The 26438-nt window shown below is 39.3% G+C and overlaps 1 protein-coding gene across 3 annotated transcripts in view; it reads left to right on the top strand.

The window, feature by feature from the left end:
- Positions 1–25729, top strand: part of SCRN1 (secernin 1) — a 37110-nt gene extending 11381 nt beyond the window's left edge. For all 3 annotated transcript variants that reach the window (XM_058832464.1, XM_058832465.1, XM_058832463.1), the window contains exons 3-9: positions 10804–10985; positions 16080–16282; positions 19056–19250; positions 20839–21004; positions 22860–23040; positions 25022–25181; positions 25422–25729. In XM_058832464.1, the coding sequence (XP_058688447.1) occupies positions 10804–10985; positions 16080–16282; positions 19056–19250; positions 20839–21004; positions 22860–23040; positions 25022–25180 (1086 nt within the window). In that variant the 3' untranslated portion in view covers position 25181; positions 25422–25729. The remainder of the gene's footprint in view (positions 1–10803; positions 10986–16079; positions 16283–19055; positions 19251–20838; positions 21005–22859; positions 23041–25021; positions 25182–25421) is intronic.
- The last annotated feature ends 709 nt before the right edge of the window (positions 25730–26438 follow it).

Here is a 26438-nt window from a genome sequence, read left to right as displayed (position 1 = left end):
TTGAGTAGAAAAACAAAAACCAAGATTTTTTTAAAAGTCTGAAGATGAAACTCACAATGTAACTTTTTTAATTGGGGAAAAATCCATGATCTCTACTTTTTCTGGCAGACAGGCAAAACTGTTCACCTCTCAGATTCCTGCACCATGTAGTTGACTGATTTCGTTTTAAGGGGAAAATATCTTGGCTATCTGGAACTAGAAGCCAATTTTCAGAGTTTGTCACATGCCAAATGAATTATTCTCATTCATCGTTGTTACCTGGCAGTAATGGGGCCTGACTATACTGCACAGGCTGAAAAACAGGTAGCCAAAAATCTGGAACTTGAGGAACTTGTGCTCTAATAAGGGAATGTGAGAGGAGGAGAATGAGACTGTGCAAGCTTTGTAAGCCAGACTTAACTCTTGTACATGCCATTGGCTCTGTTGGGATGTTCTGCAGCTGGGCACCTGCATCATGGTCAATTTTTAGTGCTGTGGCTTTTCTCTGAATCCAGGCTGGATGTGGAGTCCTGAAGCTGGACACTGATGCCATGGTTGAAAGGGACCCTGCTGGAGGTTATTGTAATTGTAATCTTTTATTGCAGCCTTGTTTTACTGACAGCAGAAATGAAAGGATAAGCAGATGTGGAAGAGTGAAGCAAAGGGACAAATGAACAAGAAGACAAGAAGAGGGGAAGTGTAAAGTGAAGGTGGAATGAAGTGACTGAGGTACCAGAAGGAAAGACAAGGATCTGTGCAGGCAGTCATTTTACCAGAGGAGACAGAGCCTGATGCTGCACTGCCAGGAGCTTTTAGAGTCTGCAGGTTCTTGCTCTGACTGGCAGCTGGGAAAGCAGAATCTGTGAGGTTCCCTGCATTCATCTTCCTGCTGCCCCTGTGGCTGTGCAGAAGGCTGAGGATGGGAGGCGTTCTGCACCAGGCTGATGTCTCTCATCCAAACAGATACTTATGGATCTAGTTGTCCTGTACCAAGGAGATATCTGAAGGCCAGTGCCAGTTTTAGTTCTGTTTTTCTAATGTTTTTCCCGATTTCAGAGGGTTTGATACTCTTCTTTCTTTCTAACAGTTACTGTTCTCTTACTTCTTTTTGCTGCCAACATCTAGTACAACTTATGCATTATTAAATGGTTTCATTTTGGATATCAAGAAATCCCCTCCCCCAGGATCACTATGTGCAGTTAAGTGCTGTAGCACCTTGTAGACATGTGCTGGCATATGTAACACAACTATGACAACAAGACAAGAAGAAAGCTTCAGAGCATTTTGTTTTAAAATGCCTCTTCATATAACTGGGGGGAAAAAAAAAAAAGTTTTATTACTGGGGAAGAAGAACTTTGTAAAGTTTCTTTTTTTTGTACCCTTAATGGAGAATAATTTGTAAGAACTTACTGTAAGAATTCTTGATTCTTTTGGTCTCTTTGCTCCATATCTATCTCTGATGAGATTGTCATAATTTGCTGAAGTATATCATTAAGCCATATATATAATCTATTATGACTCCTCTTTCATACCATGATTAAGCAGTTTAATGCCTTTTTTTTAGAATTCCATCATAAACTCAACTCTTTTGCCAGACCTTCTAGAAGCAGGAAGCATAATTCGTTCTCATTGCACAACACAGTTTGTAGATTTAGTCTGCCAACAAAGATCTGTAAGCATTCTCCTTAAATGCTGGTTTGTTTTTTTTTTTAAATCAAGGTAAAGTTTGTTGCAGCACAGTGAGATGCACTTTCAGATCACAGACTGGAGTGGGACAATTTTTTTTTTTTTTTTTTTTTCCCTAAATTAGGAGCTTAAATCCTAATTAATGGATGCTTTGGCATCTGCTGGTCTATGCTACTACGTAAGTCTTCATTAGCTAGCCTGAGGTTTTTCAAGCAAAGTTGCATACAGCAACATACAGGCTCCAGATGTTTGCCAAAATTCTTCCTGTTTCCTCCTAGCACAGGATAAAAACGTTATCATTTTCTCTGAGTAGTGCAAGTAATTGCTTATCACTGCATCTTCATCCCACTCAGCACTAAGTATTGTTTATGTAGGTTTCTGGTTTTTTTTTTTTTGTTGTTGTTGTAGTTGTTTTTTTTTTTTTTTACTCGTGCATATTTTGAGTAGAGCAAGCTGGTTAAAACACAGAACTGATTTTGATAGTTCTGTTAGGTCGAAGGGCTGTCTGGTAGCTTTGCACAGTTGTTGAGCATTACTAGTGAGTGGTACCTCAAAGTCAAGAAAAGCTTTAAGGAGAAGCTCGAATTCAGCTGCTTCGCCTGGTTAAGTATCAGGCATGCAACACTATCTACCTTTTAAGCAAACTTGTCAAAGTTAATTAACTGATGAGGGAGTGGAGAAGAGTGTCAAAGCTTCTATATGTAGCTTTGACATACTCAGGGTTTATACTTTGTTCTTTAAAACCAGTGAAAGCTGCCAACACTTCATTTATTGTTGCTGTGGGTTTTCTTTTTTATTACAGCTTTCCTTCCCTTGCACTTTGTAAAACTAATTAACCAGCTCTGAGAAATTAAATATACAATATTTACAACTGGAAAAAATGTGGCTGATCAATTTGACACTACAGTTTTTCTAAGTCAGTAATCCTTTGTGCCTCTGACTAAATTTTTCTTCTCACCCATCCTAATGTTTTGGGCTCCCTTTTTCCAAATGAGCACCTTTTCTCTCCATTCTGTATTGTATATTTGCTCTGATTTATTTACCTTCATGGGACAATGATAGTGCACTTGGTTCTCATTATGTTCTATTTTTTGCACATAATGTGTTTCAGTGTGTCTCAAACTGTGATGACCTGTTTGTGGCTGTAGTTCATGTTCTGAATTTTTGTTATGAGGTGGTAATGACAAGTGTTGTTCTACGGAACTCTTGTCAGGCACTTTGTATCCTCTTTATTTCCTATTTCTGTGCTTCTCCTGTTTGCAACTGTGATAATACACAGTGTAACCAAAAGTGGCACAGTATTTCAGTGAGATTGTTGCCAAAAAGGAATAGGGTGGGCTGTGCTGCACAGCTCTCAGTTTGTGGCAGGGCCTCAGGGGAGCTCAGCGAATACTGCAAGACATTTTCAGCCTGATCTTTGTGGCTCAATCTACCAGACAAGTAACAACACTGCAGCTAGCTCATCAACATAATTCCTTCCCTCCATGTCAGCAGGTTCCCAAGACCCTGAACAATGGGGCTTTTCATTAAAGGTCCCTTCTGTGTATGTGTGTGACAACTTTCTCAAAAGTTTGTTCTTCTCTTGCGTTGCAATTTTGCAGGGGCAGATGCTGATCAGCCCTCTTCCTTGTTGTAGTGATCAGCCTAGTGAATTTGTGTGTGCAGGTGAAGTATTACTCCCCTAAACATAAATAAGGTCCTTTTTTGAATTCTGCTACTAAAAGTAAGTGTTGTTTTTTTGGTTTGTTTTTTTTTTTTTTTCCCCAGATGTGGATTTTAAGAGTTTGTCATGTGTTAGTGAGAATTCTTGTCATATGCTCTTTCAGATGCAAACCCCTGTCTTATTTGTAAGGTAGATTTTTCTTACTAGATTTCTTATATTTATTATCCTACTGCTTGCTGTGGTTTTTCTTCTGAAAAAGTCTTGGCTGCATGACTTTTTTGTGGATGACATTCCCATGTGCATTTTTTTTTTCCCTTTCAGATCCACCTTCCTTTCCTCTAACTTGACCTTATATTCATGATTTCAAAATAGTCATGGTTTCTTGCTTCAATATAGAGCTAAAAAGCTCTTTCATCTTAACATCATGCAAATTCTTAGGGAGGAATGGAAAGAGGAAAGTAGAAAAGGTAGATGAGCAAAGAAGTCTATAAAACTGTGGAATATGCAAAATTTTTCTAGTATATTGGTATTAAACACAGATCTGGTCTAAAAGCCAGCCTTCTGTGGGGTAGGAGGAATTTTTTTGTTCTCTAAAACATCATATCATAATCATCATGCCTTAGTTATTATTTTGTTTTCTCTGGTTTTGTTTTTGTTTTTTTTAATGGATATCATTGTACCTCCCCTTGCTCTGAGTTTTCAGAGGAGCAGTAAGATTTTTTTCTGTACATTGGCCTGAGGACTGCATAAAGCTGAGACAAAAACTCACTTAAAGGAGATGGATGGGTCCCTGCCTGGTGTTGCAAGACAGCATAAAGCTTGGAAAGCAGACTTTGACTGTATTAAAGTTGCCTTTGTATCACATGGTGATCTTAATCCTTGGGTTTGCAGCATAATCACCAGGCATCACAGCAGTGCTGCAGTTCAGTTCTGGGGTACTTTTGGTTCCCTTTTTTGCCAGCTTTTTGGGTTATCTGCATTTTGTCATGGGCAAGGGGTTCAGAATCTGATAACAGAAGTCAATCAGCAGCAGGATCTACTGAGAATTTGCTCTTTGGGGAGCCTCCAGGTCAGACTGGCAGTGCTAACTCACATTGCTGCAGGTGTGGATGTATGTCTGGGACCCCCAGTGACACTTCCATGGGAAAGCAGTGCCTGGTGGGAAGCAGTGATGAAAGACAACAGGGTTTGTGCCTACAGCGGAGCGCTTTGCTTACTCAGTGTAGATAGATGAGGTTGTGGAGGGAAGGCTTGTGGGTCAGAGGTGGTTTAGGAAGCTGCATTCTTGCATTCTTTGCGGTGCTGGCTGGTGGGCAGCAGAGCTCCTGCACCACAGACAGATGGCTTTGCACAAGCACCTTGCTGGAACTCACCCTGAGGCTGAGCACAGAGACAGAGGCACCACGCAGGCAGACAGCAGCTAAGAAAAGAAACTGGTTGCTGCCTTCAGCAGTCTATTGCTTGGCTAATGTGAGCATTTTCTCTCTTCTGCTCCACTGCAGGCCACTGGCCTTTAAACTAATGTGTTTGACTTTGCTTTGTAGCACAGTGCACAACCCCGCAGCAGTTCAGAGGTAGAAGCTATAATCTCTTGGATGTTTCTGCCCTCTCAAAGCTTGCTTTTATTGTAGGAATGCTGCTTATTTGTACTCCTCTGCTACCAGAGCAAAACTTGTTATTCTATGCTTTTTTGTTCTTAATATTTTTAATTTTCCTTTTTTTTTTATTGTAGCAGACAGGAAGAGGAGGGGGAGAGTTTTAGAATTGTGTGGAGTAAAAAACTGCCAACTCTTCCATCTTGACCCAAAACATTTGATTGTGTCAAAACATGTGAGTGAGCAAGTATTTCAAACACCTAGAATATCCAAGAGTTCCAAGGATATCTCTGTGATGGGTTCTTTATGGCTTCTTTGAAATCTGTTTCTTACTGTTTTAAAACATTAAGTTAATAAGCTTCATCCACATTTCAGTTTTACTTTTGCTTATCACCCAGGAGACTGCAAAATTTGTATCTTGACAAACAAGAGGTGAATTATTGCCTGCTAAATCTACTCTGGCATATAGTGTCTCCAGAGAGTATTCTCAGCCTTGGGTGCCTTGCTGCTCTCTGTGGTATTTGGTTTGTTTAAAAATATTTAAATTTCATTTTGCAGTGCACTTTTCCATACAGGGGCTCACATGCCTGAGGCTCCTTGGTGGATTGATAGAGCAGGTTAGAGTCAGTCAGAGGGTGCAGATAGTTTTGCTTTTTTTCAGGGGAACTATTTGGTTTTTTCTAGCTTCTCCAATTATTTATTTTTTTCCTGGAATAAAACGTATAATCCTTACACACTGCTAAAGATTCAAATTTTATAGGTATTGGCTGCAATGAATACAAACAGCTGGGAACAATATGCAAATAATAACAAAGCATATGTAAAGTGTAAAAAATAATAGTAAGCATATGTAAGTGCACTAGGATCTTCATAAAATAGGAAAAAAAATGTTTTTAATATGAAGAAGAAAGAGACACTTTACTGTGGCAGAAAATGGCTTTTTTCTCTATTTGTACAGTTAGTAAATACTTTTATATTTATCTACAGTATGAGGATACAAGTAGTAGCACAGTATGTGTTTCTGAGAGCTGAGGATTCATGATACCTGAGGATTCATCCTGCTGCTGGAGAGGCTTCTGCTCACTGTTCTGGCTTGGCCATGTGGCCACTGGAATTGGGGCTGACTACTTGAGAGTTACCCCCAGGCTGGATTTATCCTGCTCTATGGCTGTTCCCTTCACTGTGGCACAAGTTCTGCTGCTGTAGGAGATGTCATGGCCACGTTTAATGGGTGTGGTAAAGTCATCCAGATGTTTTCCACTCTACACTTAGTTCTGCTTACTGTGTAAGCAAGCAGTGGGAATAGCATTGGCTAACCACCTCTCTTGTACTGTGTACTGCTGCTTGCATGCTTCTCTTTCCATGGAGAGGTTATTCCCACTTCTTTGAGCTCTACTAAATTTGTTTCTGTAAATAAGCAGCAGAAGAATTGTCTGTAAGGCTCATTGCTAGGCACATCTGCATTAGATAGTCTGAGGGGCTTCCTTGAACAACTCTCTTCTAGTTTTCCAGATTTCCACTTCACCACGATGGGAAAGTCCAGGCAGCCCACGTCACCTGTGGAATCACATTTGTCTATATAAAATGTCTATACATTTCCAACCAGGCTGTCAGTCTTGATGGCCAGTGAGGCAGCAGGCTTTGAGACTGCCTCAGCATGTTTTTTGCATCCCTCTTATGGAAGGGGTTAAAAAAGCAGCCATGGGGCAACTTACTGAGTTGCTGCAATCATACAGATATTTTACCTATTTTCAGATATGTGCTATGGTATGGCAATGCTTGAAGTAGTGAAGCAAGGAGTTAATGCTAAGTTTGAGCCTGGATCTGCTGGCAGGGAAGGGGGTTGGTTCTCTTTTGTAATTTGGAATCTTAATACCCCTTTTCAAAGATCATTTCTTTCTAAAGCATTCCCTGACTATTGCCTTTGTTATCCAGGGCTGAGGCCTATGTGATTTCATTGATATTTCATAATGACCTGACTGACAGTGCTAGGAATTGGGCTTCTGCAGCCTTAGTACAGTAGAAACTGCACAATAGATTCTTTTCATTAATGAAAGAAGAAATCTCTTGTGCTTATGACTGTGGTGTCTGGTTTTGGAATACCTCCAACTTATCTGCATGCCCTAGCTAGCCTGGTAGATACATTTGTGCCTTGTGCTATTCTTAGAACTCCTTCTGAGATTCTCTTCTTGATACTGTAAGTGAAATAAAAGAAGTATGATTAGTTCCCAGCCTGCTCAATTCTCTTAAAAGTTGTTGGCTGCACCTCTTGTGTCTGAGGTCTCTCTTCTTAAGTTTTATATTTTCTAATGGGAATTTACTGTCACAGGGCAAGATGCCAGTTTTACCACTTTCAGAGGTTGAATTCTAGAAAATCATTGGAGCCTGACACCATTCACTCTTAGCCTTTGCCACCAAATTTGTCAGTATTTTTCTGTTTTTAGCATTCATACTCAAAGAAAAATGTTAGTCCAGCTGAGGCAGAACATTTCAGGGATTTTGAAGACCGGGTTAGTGGCAAGCAGAGTCACAGCAGTACCTGATGTCTGTTTTATTTGTCATTGCCTAGCTTGGCACAGTGCTCAGTGGAACAGGCTGCTCTGCTGTTGTGCTGGAGGGATTTGCCAGGTGGGTGTGGGGTGCTGGAGAGGGGATAGGGATGTTGGAATTGCCTGCTTTTGCAATCCTGTCATCATCTGAGCTCCTGTTTCTAGAGATCTAGTGGCCAGTGGGGTATTTTTGGTGGATAGTGTTGTCTTTCCCCCACTATTTGCTTTTGTGCTTTAGCTGTTGCAAGGATGTCCTGGTTTCTGTGGAACAAGAAGCAGTGGTTTGCTGTGTTGCAAATCCAGTGCCTGGCTCCAGCTGACCTACCTTTACAATTTATGTGTCTTGGTTACAAGTTCCCATAGCCCAGTTCCTCTTGTTTCTTGGGAAAGAGTTTTCTGATGTTATTTTAAGGGGGGAGGACAGTGAAGTTATGGAGAGCTTTATGTTTAAAATTAATAATTTACTGTCACCTCTGGACCCTAGTTTTTTGAGAAGCTCATACCTACTCTTATAAATATGAACATAGCTCCTGCCTTAATGCATCAATCCCATTGAGTGCCTACTTCTATGCTTACTGGAGTAAATAACTATAGTGGAAAGGTAAAATGTCATCAGGACTTATTCTGCAGTGTCAATAACCATGACAAATGAATAAGAATAAAGTCAATAGTAGTTTTGAAAGACCTGTCAGTGACTGTCAGATTGAAATGGTTTTTCTGTTATTTAGATCTTCTGAGGCAATTTATATAAATAAGGCAAGTCTTGAATATCATCTATGTGCCTGAGTTATTGTATGAAAACTGAATATAGCATGAAAATATGCTCCATGTTTACTTCTTTTTGGTTTGGGGGACATAAAGAAGCAATATCAAAGGTAACAGTTGTATTTTGAGGTGTGCTGCCTATGGATGTTTTCTGGCCTCTGATTACATAGTTACAAAACAAAACCACATTTTTTCCCAGAATGCTCTGGATTTGTCAAGCAGGAACAAACAATTTCCTCTTTCCCTTTTCTCAACTGTTACTATTGACAATAAGATCTTTGCAATGAATAGCAGCTTTGGTAATGCTTGCTTTTGGAATGAGGCACCAAGTAATAAATGACTGGTAGCAAGGATAGCCTTGCAAATACGTTTTGCAGAGGAAAGGCATTCAGCATTTTTTTAGCTTAACTATCACTTTTCTGAGTGTTATCATTTTTCCTTCTAAAAAATCAAAGAGTCAGTGTAAGCAAGCTTGTATAACAGGGCTATTCAGCCAGAAAATGCTATGCAAGTGTGGGTGTATGGAATACTGAAGTCTCCTCCACACTGTGTCTAGGTTTTTGCTTTCTGCTGTAGGATTGAGAAGGTTCATGGATGACTCTGCAGGATGGCTGCAGCCAGCTGACCACCTGTGACATGTAGGGGGATGAGGCTGCAGAGCTGGGGCCTGATAGCTGCTCTGGTGTTGTCTTCCCTTGCTGCTCCAGCTCCCCCTCTGCACATCCAGCAAATAGAGTTATTCTCTGTTCACACACATGTGTCAGGAGCTTATCCAAACTGCACTGACCTGAAGCTCTGAAATGAAATTGTGCAGAATGTCAGAAATGAGATTTGTTAGCTGACAGCTCAGAAGTAGGAGTTTTGATAAGAAATGTCAGTTACAGCATGGCTTGGTTACACAATGCAGCAAAGGGTGAACTGTGTAAAGAGTTTTTATTAGTCAGATCTTAGCTCCTGGCCAGTGCCAAATGTTGTTGCATCTTGATAGATGAGGAATTTGCCTCTACAAAATCACAGTGTATTACTGTATCAGCAATTTGGTCAAACAGCCTGGTCAAACATTAGGGATGTTCTCCTACAAATACAGCAGGTGTTTGTCCCTGACAGGATCTTCTTGCCTAAGCCTCTCCTTAGACTGAAAGAGTTCACTGCCTCTCTATATTGTGGTGTTTTGTTTTTGGTTTTGTTTAGTTTTGACCTATTTGCACACATTACCTAATGAAGATGGCAAGCTCATTGCTTGTATCCCTCTTTCATGGTCAAAGTGAAGGACTCTGAAAATCCCTTTTCTGACCAAAGATAGTCTATGACACATTTTAATTGCATGCTAGAGGAACTATTACTGTAAAAATCATTGCTCAAGACTGGAGGCTGAAGATGATCATGCTGTATAATCCTTAAAGGCAGAAAGAAAATTTAGGATAAAACCAAAGCTTCTTGATGCTCTGATAATTTTGGATTAATTTCTTTGGCTTTAGATTTTAATATAGACACAGCCAGTCAAACAAGGTGAATAACTTTTAGTCCACAAGTCCGTTCTGATGATCCTATTTACTTCGATATACCTGATCAGATATTCCTCAAAAAAACTGTTGCAGATTACTTCCTGAAAGGAAAGATCTTACAACAGGAATGCTGGACCCTAAGAGATGCCTCATAAATACAGATGACTTTAGGTTTCCCAAAAACAAATTCTGCATGAGAAGCTTTATGTGAACTCAACCGTCAAATGTAAAGTCCATTTCTTTGGTTTGCACAAACCAATGATGGATCAAGCTCTCATCCATGCTGCCTGGGAAAACAGTGCTTGTTTTGAAGGCAAGGATTTGTTTTGAAGGCAAGTAAATGTATTTGAGAGGTAACATAATTTATTTCTTCCTTGCAGTTACAATAACTTCTCTGCAGCCTTCCTGTATATTTTTGACTTGTCAGAGTACATTCACAGACAACTTATTAAAGTAGTCCATTTAAAATAGTAAAAACACCAGTTTAAGCAACAGCAATAGCCATTCCATGATTGTTTATCAAAGTGGTTTATTACATTACTGAATCTTTTCAAGGCTTGTTTTTTTTTCCTTCTTTCTACCAGTTGTCTTTGTGTTGGGGGCAGCTGCAGGGAAGGCAGCAAGGGAGACTCGGAAGCCCTCTGATGTATCTTGTCCCAGTTATCATTGTTACACTATGTATGCAATTAAGTACTGGAAATGGTGCTTAGGGGAGGTGGTAGAACGGTTTGATGTTGTTACTATGTACAGGTATGATCTGTATTTTATTAATATAACAGTACAGTCTGTCTCCTGCTCTCTCCCATTGATTCTAGCATTTGGGTCCTGCTTGTCTCTTGGGAGCCTGCAAGCATCAACACATGTATTTTCCCAGGCTTATGCAATATAAGGATGTGAAGGTTCAAACATGACATGTTTAAAAAAGTTCCTTGTTCATTCACAAAAACACGGACCTTTAAAATAACGTGTGACCCTTCTGTATATTGAAGTCTTGTGTTACTTCAGTCCCAGCAATAGACGAAGTGATTGTTTAACTTTCTCTCTTCCTGCTGTCCCTGCAGTGCACGTATATTGAGATTGAGCAGGCACCGAAGACTCACGCTGTCGTGCTGAGCAGACCCTCCTGGCTTTGGGGGGCAGAAATGGGAGCTAACGAGCATGGAGTGTGTGTAGCTAATGAAGCTGTTGTGACCAGAGAACCAGCTTCTGAGTCTGAAGCCCTGCTTGGCATGGATCTTGTCAGGTGGGTGTCCTGCTGAGCTGTGACCAGCCTTTCATCGCCAGCCTTAGACAAAGCCGGTACCAGGTAACAGCTTTGTGATGTTGGCATAAGGAGATTTTAGAACAATATAAGCAGGCTAGGTAGGGCTCCAGATACATCTGAGTGAAAACTTAAAGCACCTGCAATTTGAATTTACCTACCAAGAGTGTACCAGTCTGTTGTGGGTTCACTCAATCTACCTTGTCTACCTACCCTACAGTCTAGCAGTGGCTATTCTGGCAGGGTAAGAGATATGACTGCATTGTTAGTAAGGAGCTCCTAACTAGTTTGTAATACCAGATTGCTGGTGTGCTCTTCATTCTTCCCCACTTTGCAACAGCCTACTCTGACCTAAAAATCTTATTCTGGGCTTATAGCCAACTGTAGGCATAAACAAACTACTATGCCTTACCTCAGCCCATGCATTCCAATGCAAGCCATTGCCCTTATTCAAATGCTGGCACACAAGCTCCCGTGAGCCTGTTCATTGACAGCTCTCTGCCCAAAAGGCTTGTGCTGCACTGTAAGCCTCAGCCTGCATGCTGGTCTTGTAGTGAGGAGAATTTAAAGGAGGCTTGGGTGGGGGGATGAAAGCTGAAAGTGAAAGGAGAGGACATGTGAACTTATTACAAAGAGAAATGAAGCAAATTGGCTCAATTTAAAGACTGAACAGGACAACAGCTGCATATTTAAGTAAATCAGTCTTGGACAAAATAGTCCTACTGGACTTTGCCCTAGGATACTTAATGAGCTGACTGAAGCAGTTACAGGTGAACTCTCATTTTTCTTGAGGACTGATGAAAAATGGGAGAGGTTTTGGTTGACTGCCAAAAAGTTAGATGTTGTTAGATGCTTAATATAGTTAAAAAGAGTTGTAAACCAGCTTAACCTCAGTTCCTGAAGGGGAAAAACCTTAAATATCAAGGAGTTGATAAATTCACAGTAATAATTGGCAGTCAAGAAAAATTCCGTCAAACCGTTCTACTTTACTCGTGCAGTGAGTTAACATATTTTATAGATAAAAGGATAGGAAATGGATACCTTGACTTTTTAGAGCATGAGTTAGAATGTTAGGTGCATGGCTGCCTCAAATGTTCTCTAACATGTCTCAGCAGAAATATGGTGCCTGCTTTCAGCTACCATAAATCAAGAGGAATATGGGCCACTTAGAGAGAATGCGGTGGAAATTGGAAATGTGATCTGAGAGCTTTAGAATCTGACCAATGAGAAAATTATGAGGGAATTTGGGTTATATTTCTCTTTGGTATTTTCTCTAAGCCCTGTAGGAATACTGAAGGAATCTGTGGAGAAGCTATACCTGAGAGAACTAGTAAATTTAATTGCATCAAGGGAGGCTGAGTAGATGTGAGGGGTTGTTTAAGAAAGTATAGAACAACCTTTTGTGAAGAAAAGGACTTAGATGACTTTCTAAGCTCCACTTTTATTTTTTCCATCCTACTACAGTCCCTTTGAAACTTTAACAAACCATTGGTTTAAATGTCGAGTTCTACCTCTTTCTTACTCAGTTACTGCAGTCTCAAAGGACTGGTTAACATTCAAATATATATATATGTTATCCAACAGCTCTAGATTTACCCACACTAACAAATCAGGACATACCAAAGTAAGGAGGCACTGGCCATAAACTACAAGTAATCATCATCTGTAGATGCTGCCCTCTTTCTCTTCCTTCTTACCTGCAGAAGAAATTGTAGCTCAGATGCGGAAAGAGTGTGCCTCAGGCAAGGAGAACCAGAGATGTGCTGTTACCGTCTGCTGCTTGTTCCAGCCTAAGTGATTCTTTCTTTTATTGTGGAGACTTGGCCAGTTGAATTAGGTGTGTTTATTTCATGTCATCTCATAGAACAGAGAGCCATCAAGTAACAAAATCCATCTCTGTAGGCTGCAGGGAAGCAGCTGGCGCCAGCTCTGCCTCTTTGAGAGAGTATCGCAGCATGTCAGAACACTTGAGTGATTCTTAAGAAGATAATAAAGTTTGTGTGATGGACTTCAGGGTTAGAAGTTGGTCCTATTCCATGCAGGCTGGTCCCCATCCCAGTTAATCTAAATGGAGAACATGGACCTAGACACAGCATACAGAAAAACTGAGAAAAAAATGCTCCAGAACAAATTCCTAAGGAACCTTTATTTTTTTTCCCCTAGGGATTTATTCAAAAGCTGATTTTTTAAAAGCTATATCAGTATTACTACAATAGTTAGCTTGTCAGGATTTTCTTCACATATTCTTCCTAGCTGCCTGCAGTTTTGGGTTTGTTTATTTTGATGCACAATTGCAACTGTAAAGCACCTGTTCACTTATGGAAGCATATTCTTCTGAAGAGTTCATGTACTGTTTTGCTGGTAAGTTAGGACAGCATTATCATACAAAAGATAAATATGGAAAAACCTAAATTACATCCTTATTTTGGCATTTTTGTCTTAATTTTAATCCCTATGTGTTTGTATTATTTATTTGTTCTTTTCATCACAGGTGCAATATTTTTTTCAGAGCCACACAGAGATGCCAATCTTGGCAGGGAGTCAAGAATGCTCTTTAAAATGGTATTAATTTGTTTACCAATTTCTTTCCTTAGAGACCTCAAAACTGAATAAAGTAGAATGTCGTCAAGTATGTTAGTTAATTTGGAAAGCCTGCATTATGTAATTGATAGGTGAAGTTGAAAAAGATAATATTGTTTTGACAATATGACAGCATATTGAAGGTACTTAGGCAGTGGATTGTACTAAATCACTGAAATTTTATTAATAACTAATTCAAGCTCTCATCTGGGGTTGAAATTACTTCTGTTTTTGCAGTTCACCTTGAAGGGTACTCTGAAGTGTGTTAGTGGGAGGGTTATGCTGTGGTTGTCCAGGACACTGATGTGGAGATAACTGACAAGACTTAATTTTGTGGAAATAAGTTGTGTGGTTGTTGTGTAGGATAGGGGGCTTCTTGTGTGGGCTTTTTTTTTTTTATTGTTGTTTGTTTTGGTTTTATTTTTTGTTTGCTTGGTTTGGTGGTTTTTTGTTTTTTTTTGTTTTTTTCAGTCTCTTGTGACTGACAGATAGGAGCAGCCAAGCAAAAGCAGGCCTTTACTTATTGGAAATAAATATGGCATTAGGGCCATTTATAAAAAAAAAAGTAATACCTAAAGGATAGTTCTTCAGCCTGAATCCCTGCTGTGGTTTTGAAAGCTAGACTGTAACCATCTCAAATGGAACATTTCAGGGACACATTATTAAAGTTTTAGCAGGATGTTATGTCTCTTGGCAGGTTTTAATCTAATTATTACCAAATGGTTTTGGACATTAACTGGGGAGAAGGGAGCAGATTATCACTGAATCTCCAAAGGTAGTTTTTCCCAAGGTAGTTTTCAGTCCATTCACTTACCTGTGGCAGGGACTGCTCTAAGGGAATAAATAAAACATGCTTTTGGACTGGCTTTTAAATTATGTCTGTAGTATGTGCAAAGACTGGCATAGCTGTATTGGTCTGAAAAAGGAATTGCACCAGTGATGAAAAGAATGAAGGAAAAACATGAATGCAGAGGGACTAAAAGTGGAGTCACCAGTACAAAACAAGTTTCAGCTAACAAGAAAAGATGAGAGGGAAAGATCCCATAAATGCAAAGTAAGAGGATGATGGAGGAGGAACTGTCACTTTAAGTTAATCCTTAAATTTCTAGTTGGCTCTTGGCTCTTCTTCATCAGTAAGTGATAAATAGATGCTTCTGAGAGAGATGAAAACAGTGCTTTCAATAATTCAGCCTAAAACAAGGCTAATGGTAGCCAAGTATTTAACAAAGCAGAGCCAGTGCAGAGCTCAGGTTGAGAAGTACTGAGATCAACAAATTTGTATTCTAATCATTAGGACCTGATTTGTCTATTGTAGTTTTTAGGAAAGAAACAGGGTAGTATTTTCTTGTCATGTGATTTCAAGAGAAATGGAAAGAGCTAGCATAGATAGTACTTACATCTAAAAAGAGTGATTTTCTTGGAACTATCCATCAGTCAAAATTATTTTGTTCATAGAGCAGCTAGAGAAAGACAAACACAGAGGAAAATATTAAGGTGACAAAACAGAAATTTTGGACTGATCCAGGTAACTCTCCCAAAGGATAGGGGCATGGATATGCTGTTTTTTGAAACACTGCATTTCCTCATTACCAGTAATTGGATTTTGAAACCAGTGAAATTGTTTGCAGGTCTGATTTCAACTTCTGGTTACTGCTTCTGTTGTTGATTCAATTAGGGCTGTAAATTATATCAAGGGATTATTAAATGCCACTTATTCAAGGCAGGATACAGTTGTTCCCTATGGCTTTGTAAAATTTATTACCACACTGCAGTTTACTTTTCCATAAAATACCCTTGCTTTGCTTGAAATTCCTTTAAAAATTCTGTTCTTTCACACATACGTTTGTTCTTAGTTCTGACAAAAGCCGTATCTTTTATTCAAATAAATTTTTGGGGAAACCTCTGCAGGAACTCTGAAGTGTGACTGTGCACAAAAGCTTGTCTTTACACCATGTAGTTTGCATATAAAGTTAACACCTATTTTCCATGGCCAACCAGAGCATTGGGAAAGAAATGTAAAGAGCTTGTATTATTGAATACTCCTTTCCTTTTTTGATAGCTGGTAATATTAATTCACAATTTCCCACCCTTGTACAGAAAAGTAAACTTGGTACAGCTGTTACTTAAAAAAAAAAATAAATTTCAAATTGTCCTTCAAATGTATTCTGCCTGAGGAGGAGATAAATAGAGCATTGCATGTTTACAGTACAGCTGAGATCATTGGTTGGTAATTGGACTCTTTTTGAAAAAACTAAAAGCCAGCTGTGATAGGCTTGAGAGTAAAGTACCAGCATAGAAAATCAAGACTAGAAACAAATAATTCAGCATCTCATCCTTTAATTCTAGTAACTCATTAAGGCAAGAACTCTTATACTAGGCATACCAGACACTTCACTATTTTAAACCCAAATGAGTGCTGATGTTTAAAAGTAATAACTTAAGGTGTTCTCACTGTTTCATTCCTTTCTGAATCTCTGTTTTACCCTTTTCTTATAGACTTGGCCTAGAAAGAGGTGCAACAGCTAAAGAAGCTTTGGATGTAATAGTTGCTCTGTTGGAAGAGCATGGACAAGGTGGAAATTATTATGAAGATGGGAGTTCATGCCATACTTTCCAAAGTGCATTTTTGATTGTGGACAGAAATGAAGCTTGGATATTGGAGACTTCTGGAAAGTATTGGGCAGCTGAAAAAATCACAGGTTAGTTTAGAACTCACAGCAAATCCTATTAAAAGTAGCTATAAAGAGTTGTCTTGGAAGAATTGGTCTTAAAGTCAGTAAGTTTAAATAAGAGACTAATGAATGCAAGTGTTTGATTAAATCACTAATTTTAGTTTTCTATATTTGTACTACTCTGTTTTTTAATGTTGATTTGCATTAGCTGATGTGACTTAGCACTTTCTGTGAAGACGGAGATTGTTGCCTTTATGCATAAACAATGTAATAATCATAATTTTTATATTTGATAAGTGTAATTTCCCAGATTTATTTTCTGTTTGGAGCATGTCAGATGTTTTGATGGAGTTAATGCCCAAATTATTACTTACAAAACTAAAATATTGTGAGGAGAGGATAAGCATTGATAGTTTTGACAAAAGGGCTTTTTTTTAGGTGATAAATTGAATGGGTTGCTGGTGGTGGTTCCTTTACTGAAATAGATATATTCCCTGTTTCTTAAATGAGAGTGCAAAACAATAATTTTCTGCTCTTTAACTTGTAAATGGTTTCTTTTTCTGTATGTGTGAAGCCAGAGCTGTCAAACTAACTTCTAGAATTCACTGGTTTAGTAGATGAATTTATTTAAAACTTTTCCAGCATATATGGTCTGTCTTAATGTAATATGGTTGTTTAAGGCCTGTATTTAATTTATTCTCATCTTGATTTTGAAGGGATTTTTATTTTCATAAGAGTAGAGCTTTTTAAAATGTACTCATGTCTGAATGAAAATTCAGAGTATTCAAGAGGACTTTTGTCATCCATGACTTGAGCTGTGACAGATCCTTTCAATTCTCTCCTCGTTTCCCCCTAAATGAAAGGTAGGAGATAGCAGATATGGGAAGGAGCAGAGAAATAGCACCAGGCTGTGCAATGTTGTGATGAGCTGCTGTCAGTCCCTGCCACCAAATAGGAATCAGTTACCTTCAAGGAGGTGCTGTTTTCCCAAGTAAAGCTTGTATTTTAAGGATACCTTCAGGTTATCTGGCACGAACAGATACCAAACATAGAGGAGGGAAGACGGAAAATGCTGCCCTGATAAAACCCCAGTTCTGGAAAGCAGCTGACTCCTGAGGTTCCTGGGATTATGCAGTGACAGCCTGCCTTCTTCTCTTGACCTGCCTGGCTGATATTTGAAGAACAGTGGGTTTTATTTAGCAGTTTTAGCTGCATCAGCAATAGATAACCTTCACGTCCTTCTTCCCAGCAAATAAACTGTTGCCTTCATCTGCTGCTTGCAGCTTTTTGAAATGATTCTGCAGCTCTGTTCTGGTTTTTACCAGCACATTGCTCTTCAGGAGGTCCCTGTGAGCTGCAGATAAGTACTTTCCATCTCCTGCAGCACACCAGGAGGAAAGGCTGCTGGCTATGTTAGAACTCTGTATTTCATACTTCTGTCAGGGTGTTCTTAAGCTTTCAAGTGAATGCACAGATGCTGTTAAAATGGGGAATATGTGTCATTCCCCAGTGTGAAGGCATGTTTTTTCCTGACTATCCTCAGAGTTCTAATATTACTGCTGCAGGACTGTAAAGCTTAAAGTGAGTGTTTATCAAGCAACTCTCTGACAATAATTTAAGAATAAACACTTCAAAATCCTTTCTATTAACGTTCCTAAACCTCAGTGGAAAAAATTATTTGACTGATAAATCTTATTTTTTTCCGGTGGATCAAACCCATGAAACATTATTTTGCATGGGTTAATAAATGTAATATTTAAAGAGCTCTTAAAGAGTGGCTTGCCTAGCTGGACATGAATACACTCATCACTCAAGTCAAGAAAATTCCCTGAAAAGTATGCTGTTTGAAAGTGTGGATCAGAATAATCTGTCAGTGACTCTAGAGTAATTCAGAATTGAAGGACAGGGACTTTTTTGCAGAATGATGCACAGAGTTTCCTGAGGTTGCTATCCATTATTTAAATTGCATGCATGAGGCATTACAAAAGCAAGCTTACTTTTTTGGAAAGCAGTATTAAAAACTTCCACAACTACTGATTTTGCTTCTGTCTAAGAAAGGTTTTGTGCCAAATTCCAGAATATGTGTTTATTTTATAGTCTTACTTCATCAGCTCTTCCTCTGGCTTCCAATACATTTGCTTTATTCTCTCTAAGGAATATCTGCAGCAACCACTCTCATGCTGTGGATATATGGTTGTAAGCACTGCAGTATTTTTGATAAAAGGAACTTAAAGAACCATTTAGTATTCTTTGGAGGCTACTTACACATTCTTTTTACTTCATGCCATTTTAAAATTTGAGATAAAAACTTTCTATTTAAACCTGTCTTGCAGCTTACAGTGAAACCGTTTCTCAACTGGGAAGCTTAAAGCAATTGTTAAGATTTTTAAAATAATTTTCCGAATTCTTAATTTTGAAGGGCAAGGCAGGTTGATTAAATGCAGCTCTGCTGAAATATATTTTGAAATCAAGTCAGATCTCAAGCCTTCTCGCGCCTGTGGAATATGCCATTGGAAAAAAGACTAGGCAGGTGCCTTTGGCATTTGGATATTGCTTTGTGGTCAGAATGTGTGAGGTGTGGGTTGTCAAACTGGTATTCTGTCTAAATCCTTCTATTAATCACAAGTGTCAGCAGTGATTGGTAGTTCTCTGTATGTGTAATTATATACTTACACAGTCATGCTAAATGCACATACTCACCAATGGTTTAATTTATTTCCTAATTGATATGACATTTACCTTCCAGCTTCTCTCAGAAAAACTGTATTAATGCTCTCTTTTAATATGTGGCTCTTTCTAGAGGGAGTGAAATGCATTTGCAATCAGCTTTCATTAACTACAAAAATTGATGCTGAGCATCCTGAACTAAGGAATTATGTGAAAAGTCAAGGCTGGTGGAATGGAGACTCAGACTTCAATTTTTCTGAAGTGTTTTCTCTTGCTGATGACCACTTGGCCTGTTGTTCTGGCAGGGAGAGCCTAGAAAAGCAAGGTGGTAAGTGCTGAACTATCTTTCTGTGGGTACACTGGGTTTTTTTAGTCACTGCTGCCTCCTTTTCAGGCATTCTGTCCAGAACTACATGTGACTGAGAACACCTCTACATGTAAACTGTGTAAGAAGGAAAATCAGAACTAAAGATTGTCCCTAAACTTGCCACAATTTAGGATGAAGCTTTTCATGTCACCCTCAAGGTTTCAAAACAGGATTGAAATTACAAAGTAACTTTCTTCAGTGTTCTGATGTGCATGATGTGCCACTGTATTTGTGCTTTCCTGTAATTTTGGTATAGTATAGTATAATACCAAAATTATACTATTTAATAAAAAAATGGCCTCACATATCAAAGATTGAGCTCAGTGGAATCTGCATTTTCAGCAAAATGTAGATTTTACCTTTTGGGGAAAGTTTCAAGAGCATAGTTTAAGGAAGAGCAGTTGAAAACTGAAGCCCCTTTTTCTTTGCTGAGTAGAACCAAGCTACTGAAACAGACATTGTGCCTATTCTCTGCAATCAAAGGAAGTGTTTATTTCCAGACCCAAATTTATTACTGACTTTGGTTTGCTGCAGCAAATACCAAAATACCTCTGAAATGGCCAGCCTGCAGCAGTGCATGGCTGACATATATCTGCTCTTTCATGCATGGAAAATAGCACAAATTATCATTTTCTAAAAAGCCCTTTACTACAGCTGTGCATTTACTAGACTGTTGGCATTTTCACATGTTGGTACATGTCCTGAGGGGTGTAGAGGTGAGGTATTTGTTGCACTGCAGAGTTTTTGTAGGCTTGCAGGGAGCGTGGTTTGTGTCAGAGGCAGATACAGTAACTCTGAAGGACTATAGGTCTCTGAATTATATAGCACTAAGGGCCCCTACAGATAAATGGCTATGGCTGAAAATCTTGCAGGCTGCTGAGTCATTCCATGTCTCCTGGTGTGTTGAAGCACATGTACATGGATGTTTGAGTCACTGCAGAGTCTGAGAAGGTATGGGGAAGAAGCCTGACCTGCTAAAGGAGCATGTGAGAAAATATGCAGGGGCTGTGGGGGGAAAGATGTGAGAGACACAGGCAGGAAACACAGTGAGAATGGGGGATTCTTGTACATAGAGGTTTGGAGAAAAATCTTGGTGCCTAGGTCTGCTGCTGTAACATTCTGTGACTGCGAGATGATGTTTCAAAATTTTGACAGAGAGAGATAATGGAAATTGAGAAGTGGAAGATCAGGGTGCTCTCATTCTGCCCTGCATGGGTAGAGGAAAATGGATGTTCTATGTAAGTAGTCTGTTCCTACCGACTGCTAAAGCAGTATTACAGCCTTCTTCCTGAAGAGTATCTTTTTAATAGCACTTCTCCCTACCAGGCAATTACCATGCCTAATTAATGCTTCCTACTGTTCTCATTTACTAGCTAGGCACGCTCTTTCTGAATGTTCATTGCTTAAGTAGAAATTATTAACTGGGATTTGTGACATGCCCATGTCAAGTGTCAGTGGCCATTTTAGGCCAAAGCTTGTTCAGGCTAAAATCCTTACCTGGGCTCCAAGCCATTGAACACTCAGGAATTTTTTCCCCCCCTCCATATAGGTGACGTTTCTGCACAAGCTATGATTGATGTCCTGCGTGACAAGGATAGTGGTGTCTGTGTGGACTCTGAATCTTTCCTTACTACAGCTAGCATAGTGTCTGTTCTGCCTCAGGACCCTAGTTTTCCCTGTATTCATTACTTCACTGGCACGCCAGACCCTTCAAGGTAAGCCACAGCACTGGGGTCCCTGGGGTGCAGAGCAGGTGATGGGTTGAAAGGTGATGAACAAACCCTGCCACCCAAATTGGAACCTACTTCAAGGGCAAGTTCTAACCACAAATGCAGTCAGTGCTCTGTGATGTGCAATCTGACAGTCCTGTGTTACCGAGCTTCTAGGGGAAATGCAGTTTAGAGAGGAGCCAGGAATTCCAGTGTAGTTGCTTTCCAGTTGGAAAGTTGAGATTATGAAGTCGGGGACTTCCCTACTCACTTCTTTTGAACAGAAGGGTGCAAAACTGAAACAAATGAAGTGTCTTAACTATCAAAGAGAGTTTGTGTACTCTAGGTATATTCATATGACATCAAAACGTTAACACAGCAAAACATCTGCAAGTTTCTGGGATCCCAAGCATGTTTTTTATTGGGGGGGACAATTTCCAGTTGGTTTACGTGGTGTTGTCTCTAGCTGAAAGTAACTGAGGAGATCAGGGAACTCACAGGCCAGATCATTAAAAAAAACTAATGAATTATCTTGTGTTTTAAACAGAATCCACCTGGGATTCACAGAAATTAAGCTAAACCACTTGCAGTTATTCATGAGATCAGCCTGAGGTAAAGACTGCATTGAGGTGAAGAGGTTATGGGGGGAAGAAATGATGCCCTTGAACAGCTGACAGTCATTCATGTAAGAGGATGGTAGTAATCATTAGGTTTTACTGAGGGCTGTGCAAGTCATCCATGCCAAAGGGACTTTCCACCTACTTTGCATTATGCAACTCAGCCTTGCAGGGTTAAGTGTCAATTTTAAACTTGCTTACCCAAATCTTTCTTTAACTTGATACAAATCCTTTGCGATAAAAAGGAGCAAGGCTTCAAATTATTTTGTTGGGATTTCTCTCCTTTTGAAGGTGGAAAACCTGGGTTAAAAGCCTTGTTTAGAGACCTTTCGTGCTTTATTCTAGACTGTAATGCATTAAGAAATAATTATTTTAAATGCAGCTAGTGAGTCATGTAAATTCTTAGTCAGCAAGGCTTCATGACAGTGATGGAAAGGGTAGCAGCACTGAACCTGCTGACTGTACCCAGGCAGTGGTTTTTAATTGTGTGTTGCAGAAGTCTTGCACTTTTGGCAGGTTCTTCACTGCAGAATGCAGGGTGCTTTGTTGTTCTATATCTAAAGAGAAGGAAGGCAGTTGTTCCATGCACTTGCCAAAACCTCCTATCAGCTTCTCAGGAATGAAGATCCTGTATTGATGGGGTTTTTTTGTTTGTCTCTCTCTGGAGTTTAGATCCAAACTCAGTGTTAAAGTTGTTTGAGAAATGTCACAATGTTGGTAGCCATGTCTTCCCCCACCTCTTGAAGTAAAATTCTAAAATGCTGCTGTTTATATGTAAAATCCTCTGATATTGAGCAAGATGTGTAATCTTCCCCGCTCCATACAAGTGCTTCTTCTGATTTTAATAAAAATAAAATCTGGAAGGAGGAGGAGAGATGATAGTGAGAACAGAGGAGAAAAAGTGATATGAGGCCGAATGTTGAGATTTGTTACAAAAAACTTGGAGGAGGAAATCAGTGCCGCTCTTCTAAAGAAGTGGTGGAACTGGCATGAGGACACCAGAGAATCTTACAGGTAAAAGGGATAATAAGGTTTTACAATGATTGCCAAACCCAGTTCTTTTAAAGCACATGGATTTCTTTTGCTTGTGACCAGTTCCAAGCCTCTAACCTTACCCATTACTAGTGTAGATGAATTACCTATGCTGCTCTGTAACTGTTGCTTCAAAATAGCCTGGTGAACATTTCAGTAACATATATGAGATCTCTCTTATTGCTGCAAGCAGTAATTCTCATTTCTTTCAGGTCCATATTTAAACCCTTTATTTTTGTCGATGATGTAAAATTAGTACCAAAAGTGCAGTCTCCTTCTTTTGGCAATGATGATCCTGCTAAAAAGATACCTCGATTCCAGGAGAAACCTGATCGTAGGCATGAATTGTACAAGGCACATGAATGGGCCCGATCTCTCCTGGAGAATGATCAGGTAAGAGCTGTGGGACCTGGAATTAAAGAACTGAAGTCAATGTAAATTCCTAACTCCAGAACTTAGTTCACAGTCACTCACTGAAAAACATTCTCTGAATATTCTTAGAACCCTTGTGAGTTTAGCTTGAATAATGATGCCCTCTGAAGGACAAACTTAGTTTTTGTTATCCTGAGAGTGTTGCTGTGTTGCATTACTTTTACAAAATGAACAGTCAAACTGTTAAACTGATTATCTTGTTCAATCCCCACTGTGCATATAATCTTTTTAGTGATTAGAACACTGGCTACTAGTGTAACATGGTATCAGAATTATGTGTTAGGGTGAGGGCAGGAGTGTTGTAATTTAAATTATATGCTGGATTACGAACTACATAGTTCGGAAAGGTATTTTTCTTGAAGGAGTAATGTGTACGTGACAGTTTTTCAAGTCTTGTGTTTTGTAATGCACTTCTGTTAATTTTTGTGATTTAACTGAAAATGCCATGTGAGAAGAAACCATGTGAGAAGAAACAACACTTTGCAGTGCCATGCAGTACAGACCCGAGGGCTGAAAACCTTCCATTTTAAAATCTTAGTGTAGAAGATCTCTTATGCAAATAAATTTGGAATCAGTAAAATCAGGAAGGGGATTAATCTATATAATTTTTCCAAATGGTTGAGATACAACAACTGGTGTCATTAGGCAGGTAGTTCAATAACTTCTCAACCTTTGCAATTACAACTACAGTAGTAAATTGGACAAGTGGTTTTAAGGAAGTGAAACAAAGGGAAAGGTCACCAAGGCACAGCTGTTGGGCTTTTATTGGTATTCAGGCAATTTGTGGAAGACCCTCACATAGTTGTGTTGAACTTCCACAGAGGATTTGTTTTCTACAGTTTTCCTCTGTGTGTACTGGCATGCGTCAGAGTCTTGCTACAGTCTAACATTCAGACCTACCCATTATTGATTAATGAAGCTATGATAACCTTTGCTAGTACAAACATTATTTAAATGCAGTTTAGGCTAGAGTTTTAATTTCTTGGAATGGTGCAATTTAAAATCTGTGGTTTCTGCTAACATTGTTTTAATGTGCAGCTGGCTCTCATATCATTATGCAAGATCTTGATTTAGGGGAAGACCTGGAAGAGGCATCTTGCGGACTCTTGCCTGTTAAAATCCCCACAATGTGACACCAACAGTTGTGGTAGAAAAGAAAATGCAGTTTCTACTCAGGCTTCATGCTATAAAAGCTACCCATCTGAGAGCCTAAACCTTAGATGAGCCTAAATCTTAGATGAGATGCTCTACTCTTTCTGGACAAAATGCTGAGAAAAATCCTGAAAAGCTCAGAACCACCACTCATTCTAAATGACTTTTTTTTCCCCCTGAAACTCATCTTTGAAAGCTGCAAGCAAAGCAAGCAGCAATTCAGCATTAAAAAAAAAAAAAAAAAAAATTAATAACATTTGGATAAAATGAAATTACACCTTTTCCAGGAGCAAATTTTCTAGAAACACAAATGGCACACAAAACCTCTCTGGGATCTGGAGTCTTAATACTGTTACATGACATATAATTTCAGATCTATTCATCATCTTGCAGGTGTTGATTTGAGGGATGCACATGCAAATACCACAACCTGTACAATTCTTAGGCCTTCTAGTCTTCTCATATAGTTCTGTTAGTGGGATCACAAGCTTAAGAACTTGCTGTACTAGCATTATATAATTTTCCTCTATCCATCTTTCACCCTCTTCCTTCTTTGCTTTAAACTTAGCAACTCCTTTTTGGTTATTTTTCTTAATGCACAAAGTGTCCAGGACTGTTCCTCTTAGTCTTTGGCCATCCAAAATAACCAATAATAGAAACAGTTTGTACCTTAAAAGGCTTTTTTGTTTTAAAAAATATTTGAAAATATCTCTGTAAAAAAGAGAAACAGTAAAATGCTTTAGTGAACCTGTTTGCTGGTTAACTGAGTTTGGTTGTTCCATGCCTTTAGGATAAAGGCCAGAAACTGATGAGGATTATGTTCGACCTTGAAAAACAAGGTTTAGAAGCAATGGAAGATATCCTTTCTCGTACAGAGATTCTGGATCCAGCTGAAGTAGTGGATCTTTTCTATGACTGTGTTGACACAGAACTAAAGTTCTTCAAATAAAGTAAGCAAACAATTCTTTAGGTACTGCTCTACCACTAAATGTAAAATGTTGGATCTGATTCTGAACCTCCTCCTCTTTTACACTAAGCTGAGGATGTTAAGAATTGGGTGCAAACCCACCTTCCTACCGGCTCAGCTTGTCTCCAAAGTCCCTTTTCCCTATGCTGCATTGCAGGTGATTTTTTTTTTCAATTTCACTCTTGCTTGGAATGGATTTTCAACAAATTTTATTTCATTTCAGCTACAGTGGCTATTGTTAGCCTTTTCACTGGAAGACTGCAATGTTCTTCAAGCCTTGAAAGAAAGTCTTCACACTTGTGATTTTGCAGGAAAAAACATTTCTAGAGGAAAAGATATTACTTGCTAGCTGTATCCGGTTAACAAACTGCTTTCCTTTGTCCAATCTTGTGGCGTTCCTGTTTGTGTATGTATATAGTGAAAGGAGAAAGTCACTGACTGGTCCAATTACTGTGTGCATGCTGGCTAATTTAGTACAGAATGTTAAAACATGTATGTTGGGCAACCAATTAAAGTAAATCTTTAACTTCATCAGGCTAATTGCCATATTGTCATTGAAAGCAATCTGGTTTTCCCTCTGTTGCTCAGGACTAGGCTTGCAGCAAAGCTGACTTGCATTTTTCTCTTGCTAATTCATACAGAGTTGAAATGGTAGAGTTGAAATCACAGCTTGAGATGGGCAAGAAGGTAAGTCCTGGTTCTTGACCTTGTTGTGCTGGCCTCATATGGCTGTATCTGGTTGCAGTAACTCAGCACCTGACATTATGCCTGTACAAACTATCAGCATTAGGTCCCCAGGTTAAAGTTCTGCCTTCACCCTCAGCCAGCTTGTGTTTGTAGTGCACCTGGCTGCTGCTCCAGAACTGAGTACTGAACTGCAGAGCCAGCCCAGATGCCGCAGAGATCCACTACACATATTGGCTCTTAAAATGCAATTAAGAAGATGTCAGATTTATATACAAGCTACAGATTTGGAATTGTTTAAGGGAATAGATGCTGGACATTGATAAATACCTGGCTATCCTCCATCTTTCTGCCTTTGTACTGCTGAACAGTTCCTAGTAATTTCTGTTGTGAGACACATGGCTGATGAATCCATTAAGTACCAGGAGTTGCTGGTGGGTGTGGCAATCCAAGTGGTTAGGCTCAGAAATGGCTGTCCTATGCTTCCTTACATTAAGTGCAGTGCTGCAACATGCTTCCCTTCCTCCAGAGTCCTACAGGGAGACCTGCTTTTCAC

This window comes from Poecile atricapillus, chromosome 2 (assembly GCF_030490865.1).
Source record: "Poecile atricapillus isolate bPoeAtr1 chromosome 2, bPoeAtr1.hap1, whole genome shotgun sequence".
Taxonomy (NCBI): Eukaryota; Metazoa; Chordata; class Aves; order Passeriformes; family Paridae; genus Poecile; species Poecile atricapillus.
Note: the sequence above shows the minus strand (reverse complement) of the source record. Positions and strands in the feature narration are given on the sequence as shown.